The sequence below is a fragment of the Haliaeetus albicilla genome, chromosome 13 (genome assembly GCF_947461875.1).
Source record: "Haliaeetus albicilla chromosome 13, bHalAlb1.1, whole genome shotgun sequence".
Lineage (NCBI taxonomy): Eukaryota > Metazoa > Chordata > Aves > Accipitriformes > Accipitridae > Haliaeetus > Haliaeetus albicilla.
In genome coordinates this window covers 27,049,131-27,068,833 of record NC_091495.1, presented here as the reverse complement: position 1 = coordinate 27,068,833, position 19,703 = coordinate 27,049,131, and the positions used below count along the sequence as shown (strand labels likewise).

Below are 19,703 nucleotides of genomic sequence, written 5' to 3'. Positions count from 1 at the left end.
TGGTGGAAGTCCCAGGAGCTACGTATTTAGTTTGAGGTTTGCCTGGGTGTTTCTCGGGAGTCTTTGATCTCCGCGTCTGCAGCTAAATAGTCACTTGGGGACTCGGTTCTTTGTATCGCCCTGCTGCCTTCAGCAGGTGCAGGATCCTGCTCCGGCCCATCTCTGACAGCAGTCCTTCTCGGCTTCTTTCTGCCCGATACTGTCTTGCAGTTACGTTTTAGGTAAAACCAGTAATTCAATAGCAGCGACAATGTCCTTTCAACGATTTCCCTAATGCCTTAACAAGAAATAACTTTAGAATCGTCTTCAAAACGTATTCAAGTTCTGTGAAACTGGAGTTCATCCTTCAGGGATACTGTGCTAAAACCTGTCAGTGGCAGGTGAGTGGCCGTGGTGTGATAGAGTTCCGGCGAAGGCGAAGGGGAGAGAGAATCTTCCCAAACGTGTTTCCCCGCTCCCTGTCTAGTTTGTGCAGAAGGCAAGAGTGATCTGGCAATCATGGAGCAGACTGGTCTTCAAATTAATGGCTCAAAAGTAGACTTTCCGTATGATTTTGTGCAAAATGCTTAATTTCTTGTATCTCATTTCTCAGTTTGTAAAGTAAGAAGTTAACACGTGCCTACTTACTAAACAAAGTCATTTTGTTTGACGTATCTCTATTAAACAGAACCTGGGACAGAAAATTGTGGCTTTGCTATTCTCTGGTGGATCTGCATGTGGCATGAGGAGGGGCTGGGCTGAATTTAGGAAAGATTGCAAATGCCTTGTTGAATGCAGCAGTTCTTCATATCTGCAATTTATTTTCAAATACTCTGCTCTTTTACACTGAGTGCTGTAATAGTCTTCCCTGTGCCTTAAGGGAAATGGGCAGACTGTTCAGCTGGATGATGGGATAGACCTCAACCCATTTTTAGACTGGACTTTATGTTTTTAATAGCTTTTTCCCTCTCATTAATTAGTCTGATAATTCAGAAATTCATTGGACTTCTAGAACATCAAGCAGAACTTGGTTTTCTTAAAGCAAGTGTTTAGTAATGTCCTAATTCAGCATTCCTTATCAAAGTTTATTGATAGCTATGGCCACGGAAAGGTTAGGTGTGTTGTATTCCATATATTTTTAAGGTTAATTAAAAAATTTGGGAATTTTTTGTTGCCAGTCAGAGTATTCAGGAGTGCTGGGGTCATCTTTGAATGGGCTGTTCAGAGTAATTGAGATTATTCAGAGAAGTGTTTGCTAAGTAAAGCCAAAATGCCCTGACATTCTTTATGCACTAGAAATGGTACACTTTTCTTCATATTTGTATTTACTTTATCTTAGCACTTACCTGCATTGGACCATAGATACCTGTAGGATAAATTTATGATTCTTTTTTTTCTTTTCCTAGAACTGCCAGATATATACTGAATTTTGCATGCATAAAGGACTACCTCTTTCTGACCTGGTCATTATCCTTGAGAAACTGATGAAACCTTAGGAAAACGGTAAGTGTTGTACATTTTTTGTTTAGAAATTACAATGCAGAATGTAATGTTTAATACATTAAAGTGTATCTCAAGGACATTTGAACAGTTATTTTTAAGTTAATGGCTGATTGTGGCATATATTTTCTAATTTAATCCAGCTAGTGCCACATGCAAATATTTGAATTTACAGTCTTACCTCATAGAGCCTTATGTCTTTGTAATTTAAGTGCATTGTTGGGTGCTCTGAAATTATTGTTTCCTCCTAATTATTGTTTTTTTTAAATAAATCAGAGAAGGAATCAGAAGGGTTACCTGTTTGATTGGATTCCAGCCTATGCTTAAACCAAAAGAGCTCATTAGTTGTATGGGTCAAAAAGATCAGTGAAGAGATTTTTTTTTTTTTTCCTCATTGCTTCTATATGTCTTTTGCATTTACTTTTATTTGGCTCCATTTAAAGTGTAATTTTTAAGTTAATATTAAAGCATTAGCCTTTTAGTATTATTTTGCTATGTATTAACCACTTAGCCATAGTAAATATTGAGAAGCATTTCTAAGTAAGGGGGAAAATTGCAGTAGTACATACATCTTAATGTCAGTTTTTCAAACTCTTATGCCCATACTTCATTTTAAGTACAAATTCAGTAGAATTCCCATCTTGCACAAAAAAACCCGAGAGGTATGTGAATGGAAATTTGCAGGTTCATAATTTTTAATGTCCTGTTAGTGATAGTTGTTGTTAGAGACTCCTATTTTGCTCAGAATACAGACTAAGTTTGTTAGCATATAATTGTTTCAGAAACTCTTTATGTTTCTGTTTTATTCGCCATAACCCATTTTATCATTAACTCATTGTAAAATTTAAGATTTACTATTAATATTGATTGTTCTTTTTTTTTAATTATGCATATATTGAAAGGCTTACCTGTTACCAAATACCACCTCTAATGTGAATTTTTAAAAAAGTTTTAAAAAGCTTTAAAAGCTTTTAAGCTTTAAAAAAAGCTTAAAAAAACCAGAACTGATGTTCAGAAAAAGAGCTGAAATAATCACTTAAATATATTAGCTTCAGCAATGTGAAAATAGAATAATCTGCTATATGCTTGAATTGGCAGAAATGTCTCTGTGCCTTGCTGAGATGCAGGATGTCACAGAATTATTGTTTTCACTTATTTTATTCAGCATACTTCGCTAGTCTTGTTGTAATACTTTGGATGGTGACCAAGGAAAATAGTGGGAGGAGTGGTAAGAGATTTCTTCGAAAGTGCTGTAAGCGCTGTTTTGTCAGGAAAATAATCTCTAGGAAGAATTATTTTTTAAAAATCAGAAGGTAGCCTCATTCTTTTGTCTTATTCCCTTGTCATCAGTGTCCCCCACTCCAAGCCCATACCTGCACAAAGGAAACGTCTCAAGGACTGAAGTAGCATTTAATCCTATGCCACCATCTGGTTTGAGATCCAGTAAGTTTGCAGCCTGTGGGTTGTATTGGACATCTTCCTTCAAAGTGAAAGTCAGTCTTTATGATGAGGTCAGCAACGTTGTATTTAGAGCCAATATGCTTTATAAACCTTAACTTACTGCTTTTCTAGGTATAATCTGTTGACAATGAAAAATGGTTGGACGCTTGGATTTGATGAGGGCCTGGGTGGGGAGTGGAGGTTTTTTTGCTATTGGCCAAGCTATTAGTAGTAAGGGAAATAAGAATCCAAGGTTCCTTGGAAGCCTGCCTGCTCCATGTGACAGTGTAGCTTCCAGCCTAGTGCTGAAAACCTGATTAATAGGGAATTACTGTCCATTAAAAGTGGGCTAGATCAATTGTGCAGATCACTGGAGAGTGAGTGCTCAGGTACCAGTTAAGTGAAACTATCAAGTTAGTTCTCCTTTGAGATTGTTTTTGAGCACTAGGTGTGTGGTCATGTATGTTAGTATAAGCTTATTTGGAAAAAAAAATGTTAAACCACTCCTCCTTTGCTATTTTTTCTGTTGTAATAACATGCTGTTTAATAGGAAAGCACTTTCACACCAGGTGCAGATTGACTTTGCAGACTTACAAACACTGCAGCAAAGTTCACAGATGACAAAAGAGCCATTCAGCACAAAAATAAACATTTTTAAATGAGCTGATGCCTTGAATTCTGTCCCTACTGATGCTAGTAACAGTGTCCATGTCTTATTTTCCCTTATAATGAACACTAAGCAGCAATGTTTTTGACATTTTCAGTGGAGAGGCAAAGGGTTCTGTAGTGTGAAGACTGTTGCATAAGCTGTGTATCGTAAGGCATTTTGGCAGGGGTACAAACTTTCTCACTGTGCTATATCTGTTCTGTGTATACAGAGAAACACAGTCCCTAGGGCTATCAATCTGGCATCTTTCATCAGCACTAAATTTACTGCAAATACTTTTTGTGTGCATGCAAAAAGAAGTGCTATTAAATCCTTGTGGACAGGAGTAAAAACATTAAAATAGGTGCATCTTCTGTTTACTTCTCTCGGAATTCCTCTTCGTTGAATTCTGAGGAGCACATTCTACTGACTCTCAAATTCACTCAGCCTGCGTTTGTGTCTGTATCTTGTTATAAGTCTTTATTTTGAATGCTTTGGCAATGTTATCTTGCGCAAGAGCTTGTCATGCTAAAGATTTTTTTACTCTTTTTTTACTTATTTATCTACTTACAGTATAACTGTGATGTCTTTGAAAATGTGTTGCTGACTTAGAAGTGTAGAGGAGAAATGATGTTAGCGTCAAATATTTCTGTAGACAAATTTTGGTGTGTTGCACGCTTGCTTTTTAGGAACAGAATTGCCTAGGAGTGTGAAGTTTTTTCTACTGTTTTTTCCAATACACTGCTCCATCTGTCCAAACTGAATTGCTAATGTGTAGCCTTATAATGTGAGCTTTAACACTGCTTTTCTCTGTCCATGGGATTCATTTAATTTTCTTATTTTGTTTGGAAAAATAATATTACCCTGCAGGACAAATTGAGATTAATTCAGAATATCTTTGGGATTTTTAAAAAAACAAACAACTAATCCTGGTGTTTGTTTTATCATTATAACATGAGCATGTTAGGAAGATTTTTAGGTTCAGTTGATGCATATGTCATTGAAATAATATGGAAGTTTGGAGTGTACACTTTGGAGGTTTTTTCTAATGGTTAAAACTTGGAATTTTGTGTGCTTTTAGCCTCAAAGAGAGGGCGTAATGATCTTACCACTTTAGACCAACATTTCAGCTGGACCTGCGTCACAGTTCAGGTGTTGTTCATTCTGTTGTTACAGTGTTACAGTTGACTAATGGCAAAATAAAGGAACTGGGGGCATCTGTTGTGAAACTTACAAGTTTGTAAGTTGTTCGGTAATATTTTGGCATCTTCCTTTATTCATGTCTTCATAAAATAAAGTGACGTTCACAGTGCAAAGCTTATACATTTGATCCCAGGAAGACTTTATGACAGCTGGCACATAAAATTACCCTTTATCCACTGTTGTTTGGTAGCTGCTTAGTTTCCTATGTGGATTTCTCTTTTTCTCATGGAAGACTATTAAAGTCTACTATTTTAGCACTGAAATATGACATCATTAGTACAAGGAGAAATAGTAATCATTCAGTGTCTCTATAGGCTGTAAATCTCCTCCTGTCTTGGTATAATTTAAACTATCTTAGTTTGGGTTTTAAATGAAATTAGTTTTTACCCTCTTACAGTATTGATGCTAGGTTTTATTAATGTTTGTGATATTTGGGACTTTCCAATGGAAAAATGCTTTTTTTAATGGAAGCTACTACTTAAAGTGGTCTTGATAATAAGAGTTTTCTGAAAAACTGATCTAAAACAAATTAGATCTCTGTTTACAGGCTCAGGTATGACAAACACACATTCAAATTCTAATAGAAAAACTGATAACTGTGTGCTTCAGAAAACCTCTCCAAGATATATTAATCAAAAGTATGCATAAATTATTAGAGACAGCTCGTATAGCTAGTATGTGTTTACACAATTAGAGCTGAAATGAATTACCTTTATAACTTCCTGTTGGAAAGGGGAGAGTTGAAACAGCACTCATGGCTAAATTCACCACTGGGTTTAAGTGGTCACAGCTTCACCAACTTCAATCAAGTTACACCAGTGATTAATTTTGGGGAGATTGTGGTTTGTTTAACATAGGCCTTCTGGTTTATACGCGACTGAGTTCTCACTCATGCATTTAAGGGTAAAAAAACTTGATCAAATTTAAGTGTCTGTTTTGTACCTCTTTACAGTCCATGTATGGTCCCCTTTACCACAATATCTATTTCACAATCTTTTTAATGTATTCATCTGTTACATCCCTGTGAAATAAAGCAGTATTTTGCACTTCAGGAATGCATTAAAGATGATGTAACAGTTTGACTGACTTCATGGAGAAGGTTCAGAGCAAAGAAAGGATTTCATCTCAGTTGTTTGTATCTGACACTGAATAATGTAGAAACGAGACCATCGTTCCCTTCTAAAATACAAAAACAACTGATGCAACGTTTTGGTAGAGCTGCTAGATATTCTAATTCTCTAATGATGACAGTTATTGAAGCTCTAACAATTAGCTCTGTTGTTAATTAACGTTCCGTTGGACCAACAGGTTTGATAACAAGAATTGTTTCATAAATTTTATGGACAGATTTCCATTCCATTTGTGATTGCTTCTGGCCTTGATATGATTTAGGACTTAAGTGAATATTTTCAGCATGCTAATTTTCTTTGTATTGATGAGGGCTATAAAACTTGCTCATCTCTCAGGTATAAATTACGGAATTCAGTCTCACTATGAAATTCAACTGTCAGAAAGTCTTGAACACTCTTGTTTCTTCAGATGGGCAATTTTTAGATAATTGCCTCCTTCTTGCATCTCCATTTCAAGGGACTATTTTCTGTCATTTCTGCCTTTCCATATATGTTTAAAGTTGTTACCTGAGATCACAAGGGATTTTAGATCATTGTGCGCTTTTTAGCTACCTCTTATGAGGTGGTAGGATCTATCAGCTTTCTCAGGTCCTGGTAAAGTAAAGATTTGGATAAGAGTGAGCTGAGCTGATTAGTTCTCATAAAAGTAGTCTGTACTCATTTGTAGGACTTCCCCCCCCCCCCCCCCCCCCAAGAAAAAAGTACCCATCCTAGGAAAGATGCATAAATTTGTCTAGTAGGAAGTTTTGAATTTTTGTTATACTTTGTAATCAAATTTGTACACATGTTCTGAAGTGTAATTACAACCTGAGAGTTTTCAGTTAGAAGAAAAACATAAAAATCAAAAAAGGCAAATTACTTCTCATAAGACTTAAAAGGAGATTCATGCATCCCAAGGCAGGACCAGTTACTCGTAGGTAATTCCTGACCAATGTTTGTCTAGACTGTTTATAAAAGTGCTGCAGTGACGAGAGTTCTCTATCTTCCTAAAACAGTCTATTATACTGCCTTTCTACCCTTACCTGAGGGGTCTTCTGGTGTTTTGCTGCAGACAAGAACAAAAAAAGAACACATCAAGTGGTGAGGTCCTCTTCTACTCTTATACCATTCAGTGAAATTTGTCCTAGTGAGGCTTGAAACCCAAAACTTTTCAGACACATGGGGGACTGATCATTGTGTATTTTGAGTGTGAAAAAGAGCTTGTTTGTATGAAATTTTCATCTGAACTCTGTCGTATGTTCTAATAAAAGATACTATTTGTTCCCAGACAAACCTCTTGCATTTGGCTGCTGACTGAAACATATTTTTGTAGTAATGTTAAATGTGGAAGTAGATTATGCCTGGCAGTATGTTTATCATTGTTTATTAAAGCTGTGAATAAGCAGTATGACTAGGAAGCTTAGAAGTTGAAAATAGCATGTGAAATTTCCTCTCAAAACCTCACTATTCCTGCTGTTTATAGATGTAAAGATCATCATGCCTTTAAATGACACTGCCACTTGAGAAATGTCATTTCAATGTCAGAAAATGCCAAACCACCAAAGTGTTCATGCTCAGACATTTTTGTAAATTCAGTGAAACTAGATAAACCACTCCCGTGTCTGAATACTTCTGGAGAACAGCAGACTTAACACATTTGAAGAGATAGACCTCCTAATCCATGTATCTGACACAGAAGCAGAAAACACGTATAAAGATATTTTTACCCCTAGTTTCAAAGGCGAACATAGAGCAAACTGAACAGTCAGGAGGATGTTAATGAGATTCTCTCATAGTGAGGCTATCCAGTAATGGGATTGTACCTAAGGCTATCTTGAGAAATGATGAACTACTAATGAGTCCATACTATAAGACAGCACAACAGCATGGTAATTTTTTTCTGCAGAGATGTCAGGTTGGATAATGGAAGTATACACATAAATATTTTTATTTCCCTTTCTTTAGAAACAGCAGCATTCCAACCATTAAGTGTTGCAAATAAAACACAATGCAGAGCAGAATTCTGCTAGCTGGAAGTGGTCTGGCTTTGTGAGATATTTATAGCTAAATGAATTGCCTATCTTCTTTATCTGCTGTCTCTTTGCCTCCACAGCAAATTGTGTGATGGTCAAGTACATCTTCAACAGCTAGTACTTCTGTCTGTTTTTCTGTTGGCTGTGGTGAGGCAAGGGCACTCTGAAGCAATCTGGTGAAAATATTCCAGGTTTCTTTAGGTGTATCTTGGCTTCCACAGCAGCAGAAGCAGCAAACAGTTGCAGAGAAATCGCACTTTCTCAAAAGAATATATGGGCTTTTTATTTATTAGCTCCTGTAACAGCATAGTAGGTGTTGATGTTGTATGTAGTTTTTAGATAGTGCCATGTAGCTACTCTGTCATCTAGAGTTTTCCCTCCATCGCTGCATCTTCATTTTGGTAGTAAATGTAATTGTTCATAAAATGAGATCAACATTCTTCCTTTTATGTGGAAATCAATGTGCAATAATAAGAATTTGCAGTGCATGTTTTTATTTTGTATGGTCATGATAGTTTTCACATTGGTTTGTGTTGATTTGTAGAAGACTATTTATCAATATGAAATGAGATACTAACACTTAAATGTGGTCTTGTAGTGTATCTTTACACCAGCTATCAGAAAGATCAACAGATTTATTCTTTTTAAGAAGTATAGGGGTTAGGTTTAGCCACTTTTTAAATTTCAGTATTTCTACAGTTTTCCTTTTTTGTTCTAGTGGTAGAAGCACCAACTCTGTAAAGATAATGGTTTAAAAAAAATCCTATTTCCTCTTCACAGAAGCAGCATGATTTTATTTTTTTTCTCTAGGACTTGTGAAGCTGCTTGTATTATTAAAAAAAAAAAAGACAAAAAAAAAAGACGACAAAAACCCTGCAACAACAAAGAAAATTAAATTCCCTTGATCCTATGTATTATTTATTTTTTACCTGTCCTTAAACCTGAGACTTGCTTAATTTCTTCTTTAAATGGATGGGGATTCCACAACATCTCTAGACTGTTTGGTTGTTTATATGGCAACCTTTTCTAGGTTGAATAATTGTTACCACGTGTAGTGCTGTCCCTTCCTCTGTAATGCTCTTACCCTACTATGATCTAGGTTCTCTTACTTGTGTACATCTTGTTTTGTGTGTATTGTGCGCAAAAAAAAATACATAGCTGTAATTGATTAGTGTCTGGTAGGACATAATTAATTCTCTTGTGCCTGTAACACTTTCTGTATTATATCTCAGGAGAAAGAAACCACTTGGACCTGTGGTCAGTTTTCTGTTTGGTATCTATGAGATACTTTTCCTCAGAACAGAATGACTGGTTAACCCCCGTTTCATATAGATGTGCTTCATTTAATTTAAGACACGGTGTGTTCTGTTCGTCTTAGTGAATTTCACGTTATTCCTTTTGGAGCACTTATTGCTACAATTAATTTTTAATTAAATCCTCAAAAATACTTAGGACTGCTTCTAACTGCAGATTTTATATAGCTATTGTGTTTTATCATGAAAGTCAATAAAAAGATTGAGTAGAAGCAACACTGGGAACTAATCTGAAATGCCCATTCAATTTGAATACAGCAATACAGGTGATATAATGGGGAAGCTGACTTTCAAAGAATTAAAAGATTTAAATCTCTCTAATTAACATAGAATAATTAAATGGCATGAGAATGAGAGAGGGAATATAGTGTCTTTGGCAGAGGAGCTATATGAAGACAGTCAAATGGAATAAAAAAATTATTTGCCATAAACTTTTTGAATGAGAACCTTTTTAGCCTTTTGCCAGCAGCTATAGGGTAATGATCTTGATCTGTTCTGTAAGATACTTCTGAGATCAGTAAATGAAATACTATGTTATATATTCAGTAAAAATTCACAGAACCCACCAGCTTCACAGGATAGAAGAGCTGTGTTAGTATGAAGGTTGGGGGGAGGGAGTGAGTTGCTTGTGGGTTTGGTTGTTGTTTTTTTTTTTTATTGTCATCTTCAAATTTCAGCTGTGCCAGGTCAGGAGAGATCCCAGTTCTTGTCTTTTTTTCAGAATACAATCCAAACAACTGTATTTAAGGTTGTGTTTCCTTAGTAAGTGTAGATGGAAGAAAGGCTCTCTACACACACAAAAATGAGCAATGAAAAAAGTTGTTGAAATTATATGAAGTACATGAAAGAGAACACTGAAGAGCAATGGGCTTTTTAAATTTGAAATTGACCTAAAATATAAGCAACTACCATGATTTTTCTGTAATGCACATACTGCTTGTCCTGAAGCAAACAAACATACAACTAATTCCTTCAATACGGACTTTGGTTTTTAGCCACTTGGCAAGTATTTTCCATCATATTTTTGATTTGCGCTGTAATCACCATGATTATATATGCCAATTGCATGAATCTGTGTGGCAACTGGAACTGAAGCACTTTCATTCATCGGCACCTTTTAACAGAGGTCAGCACAGGTCTACTCAATATTGGCTTTTATTTAAATTTTGAGCAACCAGTGAAGGGAGGAAAGATGTGCCTAGGAAGAAACAAACATCTTTTTCTTAGCATGTTGTTTGTGTGTACAATTCATTTCAATGGCAAAGCAATAAATATAGTAACTGAATGTTAATGGTCTGTTAGATACAATCAAATCACTGGTGATTTTAATTCCATTTTTGTTTATAAATAAGTGTTTCTACTTGTGTTTTTAGACAGAGCTAAAGTTCCTCCTCACAAGATTTAGCTTCACTTTGGTACCTGCCTAGTGCCTTAGTAAGGTCAAAAGGAATAGCAGGTATCAACATTGAAAACCAGGAAGGAAAAAAGTTTCATCCGTTGCGGGGGGGGGGAATCCTTTTAAAAGATTATCATGACTGTTCTACATTCTTTGAACTAGCTCTTTCTGGATTTTCATTCTCTAAGGAGTCATAAGCACTGTAGAAAGGAATAGATTTTCAGGGCTACTTTTATTTGGAGAAGTATTGAGTTTCAAACTATAAACCAAGAAATGTTGGCCTGTGCTAGCTGCAGAAGCTCTCTAGCCCTTCAGCGAGAGAGGGACTATCATCTTAGCCACATGTTAAAAGGAAATGAGTTAATATTTTCTATCAAACTGTTAGCTTCCGCTATAGAAAATGTCACTTGTCAAAACCATCTTTTCCTCTTTTTGCACAATCTAATAGGAAACACCTTGTTCAAATGCATTCACATTTCTATTTCCCTGTGATAGCTGTTGAAAGGATAAACTTTTCTACTCATAGACGCAAGAGAGTGGTGGTAGGACATCCTGATTTTTAATTATTGCTGTTAAAACTAATTCCTCATTGGCTTTGGGCAATTTATTTCAACCTCTTTTGTTTGATGTATCATTTAATCTATGAGCTGGGGAGGGCAGCAGTTGTTATGATTTTATATGCTAGGAAGAGTAAGAAGTGAACCCTTCAAGTTTAACATGGTGTTTGGGGTTGGGTTTTTTTAATGCTTTAGAACAGTTATCATCAATAAATCAACATTACTGTAGTGTGGGTGTCTGTAAAGAATATCTTCTAGTTCTGATTCTTGCTGGTCTGATTAAAGTTCTGTCTTCCTTTTAACCTTTTGTTTTGTGTTTAACTCTCTTTGAAAGAAAACAGCTTGATTAGGGAGCATCCTTCTAATGAACAGATGCATTCTCCAGATATGTATCTCCTATAGAGTTCACTTCTTTGTCTTTCTGGTGCTCAAGGAAAGCCAGTTCTCTTATTTGGTTGCCAAAGGAAAAGACGATTTGCGTCTCTACTGTACAATTCATTATTCTTCTGGAATAGAATAGAATATTTTAGTTGGAAGGGACCTACAACGATCGTGTAGTCCAACTGCCTGACCAATTCAGGGCTGACCAAAAGTTAAAGCATGTTATCAAAGGCATTGTCCAAATGCCTCTTAAACAGTGACAGGCTTGGGCACTGACCACCTCTCTAGGAAGCCTGTTCCAGTGTTTGACTGCCCTCTTGGTAAAGAAATGCTTCCTAATGTCCAGTCTAAACCTCCCCTGGTGCAGCTTATATGTTATAGGATAGGCAGTATTCTTTGTTAGATTGGTATGGCTGGAAATGGTTAACAAGTTCTTCAGGTTGGAAACAGAGATGGAGTTGTCCTAGTTGGTGCTGACTTTTGCTTTTGTGTTGCCCAGCTGGTGGTTGCTTGTCCCTCTCTGCATGCTTCCCTGGAACTCCTCACTGTCTATTTACCTAGCCTGTACTTTGTATGCTTGTCTGTGAGGATGTTATTGGAGACAGTGTCAAAAGCCTTACCAAAGTCAAGGTAAACAGCATCTATTGTTCTCTCCTCTGCAGAGCCAGTCACTTCGTTGTAGAAGCCTGTCAAGTTTGTTAAGCACTATTTACCCATCATAAATCCATGCTGACTACTCTTGATGACACTTCTTGTCCTTCATATGTTCAAAAATGGTTTCTAGGATTGCTTGCTATATTACCTCCCAGGGATTGAGGTGAGGCTGAGCAGCCTGTAGCTTCCCCAAATCCTCCTCCTTGTCCTTCTCTAAGATAGGAGTAACGTTTTCTTTTTTCCAGTCCTTTTAACAACTGTAAAGGTTGTGGAGGAAAAAATTTGGGAAAATCTTTTTAGTAATCTTTAACAGAAATATGTTTCTGTGGATGAAGGAAAACCTACTTATTCTCTAAGGCATTTTTTCCATTTTTCTGTAGTTTGAGTTCTAATAGCAAGTAAAATGAAACATTATCTTGCATAGTTAGCAAGTGTATATTTCAGTTATTTCAGTTGTATATACCAGGACATAAGACTGAGGAAAGCCTGGTGAAGACAGGTTTCCTAAAATGCCTTCATTTAAAGGAAAAGATAGGAAGCTGCTGCAGGACGCTTGTCTAAGCTCTTTTATAATATAAGAGTTGCTGATTTTTGGCTTCACTATTTAAAATGTGAGCTAAATCTAATGAGGTGTACATAATGGACCTGTATTTCATCTATGTAGTTGCTAAGTTAAACCAGCAGTATTGCCATGCTTCTAAAAGCTAAAGAAAGGAACTGAATAACAGTCCTGTATAAATGCTGTGTAACTCTGTTGCTAAGTTACACTTTTTTTCCTGTGAATATGCATCTAATTGCAGTATTGATTAGAGTTGCATGTTCACAAAAAGGTAAAATTGACCCCTGCTGAGAGTAGGTGGGGGATTAGGGGGTTTTATTAACAAACCATCTGCTTCTGTGTTTACTGAAGACATGTTGAATGTTTTCTTGAAAATAAAGTGACAGTCTGAGTCAATAAACAGGTTCTACTTGCATCTAATTCTTGTAACAGAGTTAATCTATCTGCATATTTGATGCGATACCATCACTGACAGAATTAAAAGTTGTTCTGCTTTTATTCCTCACTGGTTTATTTTTGTCAGGCAAACTATGATCTTATGTGACAAGAATGCTTTTGTTTTAGCCATGGATTTAAAGGGAGGTGGTGGGGGTGGTTTCTGTTTATCTTTTTGTTTTTCTCATTACCTCAGCTAAACACTGTGAACACTGCTGTAAAGATCAGCTGTGCTATTGGTCAGGTAACTGGGACTGATTATAATTGGATAAAAGTACAAGTTTATAGATAGTTTTTTCTATGTAGATATGCTTTGCTTTAAGACTTACAATGGGGCAATGGATTACTGTTTGAAATAACTTCCCCATGCTTTTAAACCGTATTGCTTGGCTAATGTGATTTTTTATTGGCTGGCATTAAGTATAAGGTTATTTATCCATTATAATGTATGTATTATAAATGCTTCTTTTGGTTTTATATTTTAGGTCTAAAAATATTTGGAGGGAGATTTAAGTGGTTCAACAAATAACGCTCTAATGGATGACAGAGAATTTCCACCAAATGATCTACAAATAGACTCAAAGGAGAGTCTTTCAGCTGACTATAGGGTGGAAAGTTTGGCATCCAATTTGGTTTCTTCAGCTGATGAAAATGAAAATCAACTTGACAATGATGGGAACGAGGTTCTGACCAGTAGTAGCATTGCTATGGGACGACAGGATAAAGGTGAGCAGGACAGCATCAATAACAATGAGAATATGGACAGTGGCGACTGTACCCCAAGCTGTAAGGAAAGTGAGAATGAGAGGAGATCTGTAAATGTCCATATGGACCCCCAGCTGGAAGAAAAGCCTATTGCTGAAAAACAGCCAGGTGGAAAAAGAAGTCCAAGAAGCAAAAGAAACTCCAGTAAAAGATCTAAAGGTACTTTATAAAAAAAATAGTTTTGTTCTGTTTATTTAAAATAATAACGCTGTAGTTCTAGTCTGTGAACTAATAAGAAAGATATATTTTAGTTGTCATACTAATTATTTTTAAAATTACACTGAAGGTTTGGGGATGGTTTTTTTCAGAACTGTTAATAATCCTAAATCAGATCCAACTCTAGATGTTTTCACCTTCTGTATTTAAACATTGGCTATGTAGCAAATGGAACATATCAAGGAAGGACGAATACAGGGAGGTGCAGAGTTTCAGTGTGGAAATTGGGCCGACTTCCAAATCAGAATGCCCAGAAATTCAGGCAATATGGTTGTCATGGTTTAAGACCAGCCAGCAACAAAGCACCATGAGGCCGCTTGCTCACTCCTCCTGCCTGGTGGGATGAGGGGGAGAAAATATAACAAAAAGCTCATGGGTTGAGACAGGGAGGGATCACTCGCCAATTATGGTCACAGGAAACCAAGATCAATTTAATTTGTTACCAATCAAATCAGAGTAGGATAATGAGAAGTAGAACCAAGTCTTAAAACAACTTCCCCTCACCCCTGCCTTCTTCCCAGGCCCAACTCCACTCCCTGTTTTCTCTACCTCCTCCCCCTAGTGGTGCAGCAGGACGGGGAATGGGGGTTGCGTTGAGTTCATAACACGTTGTCTCTGCAGCTCCTTCCTCCTCAGGGGCAGGACTCCTCACTCTTCCCCTGTTCCAGCCTGGGGTCCCTCCCCTAGGAGACAGTCTGCCACAAAATTCTCCTACGCGAGTCCTTCCCATGGGCTGCAGTTCTTCATGAACTACTCCAGTGTGAGTCCTTTCCATGGGCTGCAGTCCTTCAGGCACAGACTGCTCCAGCGTTGGCTTTCCCATGGAGTCACGGCCATCTTTGGGGGCATCCCCTTGCTCCAGTGTGGGGTCCTCCACTCACCTCCATGGGCTGCAGAGGGACAGCCTGCCATCTCACCACAGGCTGCAGGGGCATCACCTCCTCCAGCGCACCTCCTCCCCCTCCTTCTTCACTGACTTTGCTGTCTGCAGAGAGTTTTCTCTCGCACCCCACTCCCCTCTCCACTGCAGGTTTTCCCGTCTTAAATATGTTATCCCAGAGGTGCACTGTCGCGGATTGGGTCGGCCTTGGCCAGCGGCAGGTCCAACTTGGAGCCAGACAGGCTTCTAGCAGCTTCTCACAGGAGCCACCCCTGTAACTCCTCCCCTGCTACCAAAACCCTGCCACACAAACCCAATACAATGGTTTTGTTCATTTGAACATTGTGCTCTAGTGCAAGATTTTGATGTCTTGATCCAGTGTCAAGATTTGAAATCTTGGTATAAGTACCAAATAGCTTGATCTTGGCCTGTTGTCAAAGTTTCCTTACATTTTTCAAAGCTTAATAGATAGTCTTAGGATGTGCATTTTGGCTAATGAGCTGTTAAAAAATGTATTTCTACCAATTTTTGATGTTACTTCTCCTTTAGGTCTTTTGGATGTGAATTAGATAAGGAAAATGTAAATGTTTATTACATATTCTTATTTAAGATGCTTTTTCCCTTTTTGAATGAGTAGGATTTGTCTGCATCAACACAATGTGTTGTTACTATATTAGGCTTTTTTGCCATAAATCATAAATGTCAGATGTGTTATGTGTCATAGTGCTGCAGATATATTAATTAAAATCAATGTGTTTCATTGCATAGGTATCTTTGAAAGTTACTTGGAACAACCGAATCATGCCTGCTTTTTTTTTTTTTCCCCGTGCCTTTTTTTTTTTTTTTTCATCTGAAGACTGAAATGGTAGATTTGGCTACTTAAAGTAGATAATTTTAAAATACAATTTTCCTGCTAAAGAACAAGTCTTTTGTGGCCTAATCTGAAAATTGATGATGATCTTAAAGGATAATAAAATAGGTAAAGAAGGGAAAGGAAGGAAGCCTTGCATTCCATATTTTGTACGTATAGGCAAAATCTAGAAGAGAAAAATTATATTTTTTAGTAGGAGCATGCTGAAATCTGTCATTACAGGGAGAATGAGTTCTCATTAAATGATGCAGAAAGTCATTAAGTGTATATTTCAGCTGTAGATTTAATGTTTAAAAATGGAAGACAATACTTAATTAAAACAAGAGATTAGCAGAAGTAATTGAGAACCAGTCATCTATATGACGGGAATAGCAAAAGTTGGTGAAATGTGATACAGACATGTGGACAGAGGTATCTGAAGCATGATGAGAGAAAGAAAAGGAGAAATTCACCCAAACACTGAAAGTTAAACTTTGCCTGTATTCTTTCTCTATGAGTTTATATTCTTGTTGATAAATGCAGTCAACTGATGCAGAAGTACCACAAAATGAGCTGTGCATGGTAGATAGCAGTTTTAAGGCAACTAAAAGCAGAAGTCTGAAATACAGAAAATTTAATGGAAAAATCTAGAGATGTAAAATATCACAACAGAGAACGTCCTGCCTGCAAAACTCTTAAGAGTTTTGTTGAATTCCTATGAACAAACATTTACTACTTTATTAAGAACCTTGACTGTTCACAGAAGGAAGATCAAAATATAAAATTACATTATATCTCCCATTGATTATGGGCTAATTTACATTTAGCTTTTTAGATATTCTCACATGATGGTTCTCCTGTCTTCAGACAATGCAGTGACTGTGTCACAATTTCTTGATGTTGCAAATGTCTTTGTTTTAGTAAGAAACTTCCATTTAATTTTTAACACCAGCTATTTTATACAATTCCTGAGTATCCCTCTACATAAAAGAACCAAACTAGCTTTCCTGTCTTTATACCAACTCAGAGATAAAGGAGAGAATAATCAAACCAGAGTGGAAGATCCCTGAGTGGGTCGCAACAGAGCGCCACACAAGCAAGCTGGAATCAAAAACTGAATACTTGCATGGCATGTATTATGGTGATTTTATTTTTTAATTTTTATTTTTAACTATTGAGAAATCATGGATGAGTTACTTTGACTCATAGCTAAAGAAGAGATTTATGAATCTTCTTCTCTTTCCCTATAAGCAAACTTGTTAGGGTTGCTGTTAAATGTTGTCGTTCTGGAAAAGATGACTTTTGACTTAAAAAGCCTGTTGTTCATATTCCTTCTCTTGCTAGTGACTAAAGCAATGAACCTGGAATAGCAAAAACTACTTTTTACTTATTTTTATTTATTCGGGACTTGCTCAGCAGAAGATTGGTGATCATTAGAGAAGCCAATCTTCTGCTCTGGAGATATGTTTTTACTTTAGAAGAAAGAGCAAGTGCTTGCACTTGCAATGTGTTTGAAACCCTCTAAATATTTGCTTATAAAGCATAAACAGTTATAAGTATTTGATTATTGTGTTTCTGTGTATGCTTGGAATATGTTGGAGCTAGAATTACCCTAGCTCCTACAATCAGTAGACTGGAATGCAAGATTAAGAATCACTATATCTGTTTGAAGATTCACCTAGTTCAATGTCCCTCCCCTGACAGTGGCCAATAGAGGGTGGGTAGGTAAAAGTGTAAGGACAAGGCAAAGAGGTAGTGATTTGTTCCTGTGTTCTCCTTGCCATCAGTAATTATCCATTCAGGACTTCCCCAAGTGGGAACTGATAGACTGTAATAGCTTACAGTGAATTTGTCACCTGACTTGCAGTTGTTTTTTGAGTCCGTTTCCTTGTCCCGGAATAAGTAGTTCCAAGATTTCACCTATGCATTGTTTGAAGAAGCACCTCCTTTTAGCTGTCCTCATGCTGCAGTAGATGTCTTAGAGTGAACTGGCAGGTCTATAGCTTCCAGATCCCAAATTTCTCTCACATTCTTTTTGTATACTAATGATAGTTTTGAATAGACTGTGACTATATTAAGGAGGACACTTGTGATCAAAGAAGTGATGTAAATTTAAATTGACAAATTTAAACTTTGGTCATTATTCATACTTGGATTCCTTGTAATGAATTGTACTAACTTTAGTGCAGTAGAGATAGTGATTCATGAAGCGTCATCTGCTTCAATGTATTTTTGTAAATATGGACTTCAAATTATCCCTCTTCTCTGCAAATAATTTCAACTTTTTCCAAAAGATCAGTCCTGGCATAACTACTAACCTAATATTGTAAAATCACAGTGTCATTCCTTAATGTAGTATAGCACAGTAACTTGCACTTAATCATTTTTCCCCAAGTTAAATTCTGCAACATATGCTTTTCTTGTAAATTATTCAACTTATTTCTTGAAGCAGCTTGAAGGTAGGGGAAGAAAGTGGAGTGGTTGCGATGGATTTGGTGTTGCAGCAAATGAAATATATGAATATAAACTAGTCAAATTATATGAAAATTCAAGCAATGTTATTTTATTTAGGGTTCTGTGCCGCACTAAAGATTTTGAGCTTCCTCAGTTAGAGTTATATCTTTACTGCCAACACTCCTGTCTTAAAATCTCTTCTCTTAAAAATGAAATATTTTTTTAAATACTTGCTGGTCTTTTTTTTTTTTTTTTTTTTTTTTTATTTAATAGTTCTTGAATGAATCAGTCTGAATCAGCTTTCTGGTAATGAGTACCAAAGAATGTTTAAAAGAGAGATTACCATATGTTTTCTGTACTAGAAGCTTCTGTTACTGGTGACTTAAGCTAATGCTACTCAATGTGAAAATTAAAATTCAATTACAAAAACAGAGGACAATTTCTATAGTTTTATTTTGATAGCAAATGCTTCATACTTTCACCTCTGACTCATTCTCAGGCAGGTGGCAAGAGCATCTTAATTTCATATACTTGCAGTACTGATAAAAAAAGGTGAGACATATTGAAAAATGCATTTGTCATTTTTATTCACAAGGCCTGTCAAAATTGGATCTTTTTGCAAACATGGGGCTGCTTCTGTGAACTCTTAGGGAAATTTTGAGAAAGTTTGCTTCTCTCCATGTCTTAGGAGACACTGGCACACCCAACTGGGCATAGAAGATGTCAGTTGAAACCTCTGTGAGTCTGGCAGAGCAGAAACTTGAATCCAGCTCTCTGCCACATTCCTAGTGAGTGCTCTGGCCATGGGAGGGTTAATATTTTGTGTGTTTTTTCACATTTATTTTCTTAAAGGCTTTCTTAAAGGTATGGAACCAAATATCAATGTATGGAGTAAATATCAAGGCTTTGCAAAGTGAAAAAAATTAATCCTTGCTTCTTAAAATATTGGAAATATATGTAAGATACCAATAGTAAAAAAAAAATAATCTGCTTTGGACAGTAAGATTGATTGATTCCAGGAAAAAGCAGTGTTGTGCATTCTCCGTTTTCAAGAACATAGAGAAAAAATAAATGCATAGCGATCTTAGATAACACTTTTATGACAAAATAGCATCACTAAGTGTTAACTGCCTCAAGAAAAGTTCTTGGTTATGGTGCTACTAAGGCACAAATGCCGTCTTGTGTTTAAAATAGAACAAGGTAGAATTAACCTGAATGGCTGTAAGGCCTTGCTTCAGAATCAGGGGAGTAATTTGAGCACAGAATTGGATTCCAAGTGAGTGACAGCTCAACTATATGTAGGAATAATATGCACTTTATAAACTATGCATTA

General features: G+C 36.6%; 1 protein-coding gene across 5 annotated transcripts in view; it reads left to right on the top strand.

The window, feature by feature from the left end:
* Positions 1-19,703, top strand: part of CNST (consortin, connexin sorting protein) — a 54,008-nt gene that overhangs the window by 607 nt on the left and 33,698 nt on the right. For 2 of the 5 annotated variants that reach the window (XM_069800591.1, XM_069800587.1), the window contains exons 2-3: positions 1,386-1,482; positions 13,691-14,129. In XM_069800591.1, the coding sequence (XP_069656692.1) occupies positions 13,742-14,129 (388 nt within the window). In that variant the 5' untranslated portion in view covers positions 1,386-1,482; positions 13,691-13,741. Of the gene's footprint in view, positions 1-221; positions 381-1,385; positions 1,483-2,829; positions 2,991-13,690; positions 14,130-19,703 lie in introns of all 5 variants that reach the window. The other 3 variants (XM_069800590.1, XM_069800589.1, XM_069800588.1) reach the window with 3 other exon arrangements.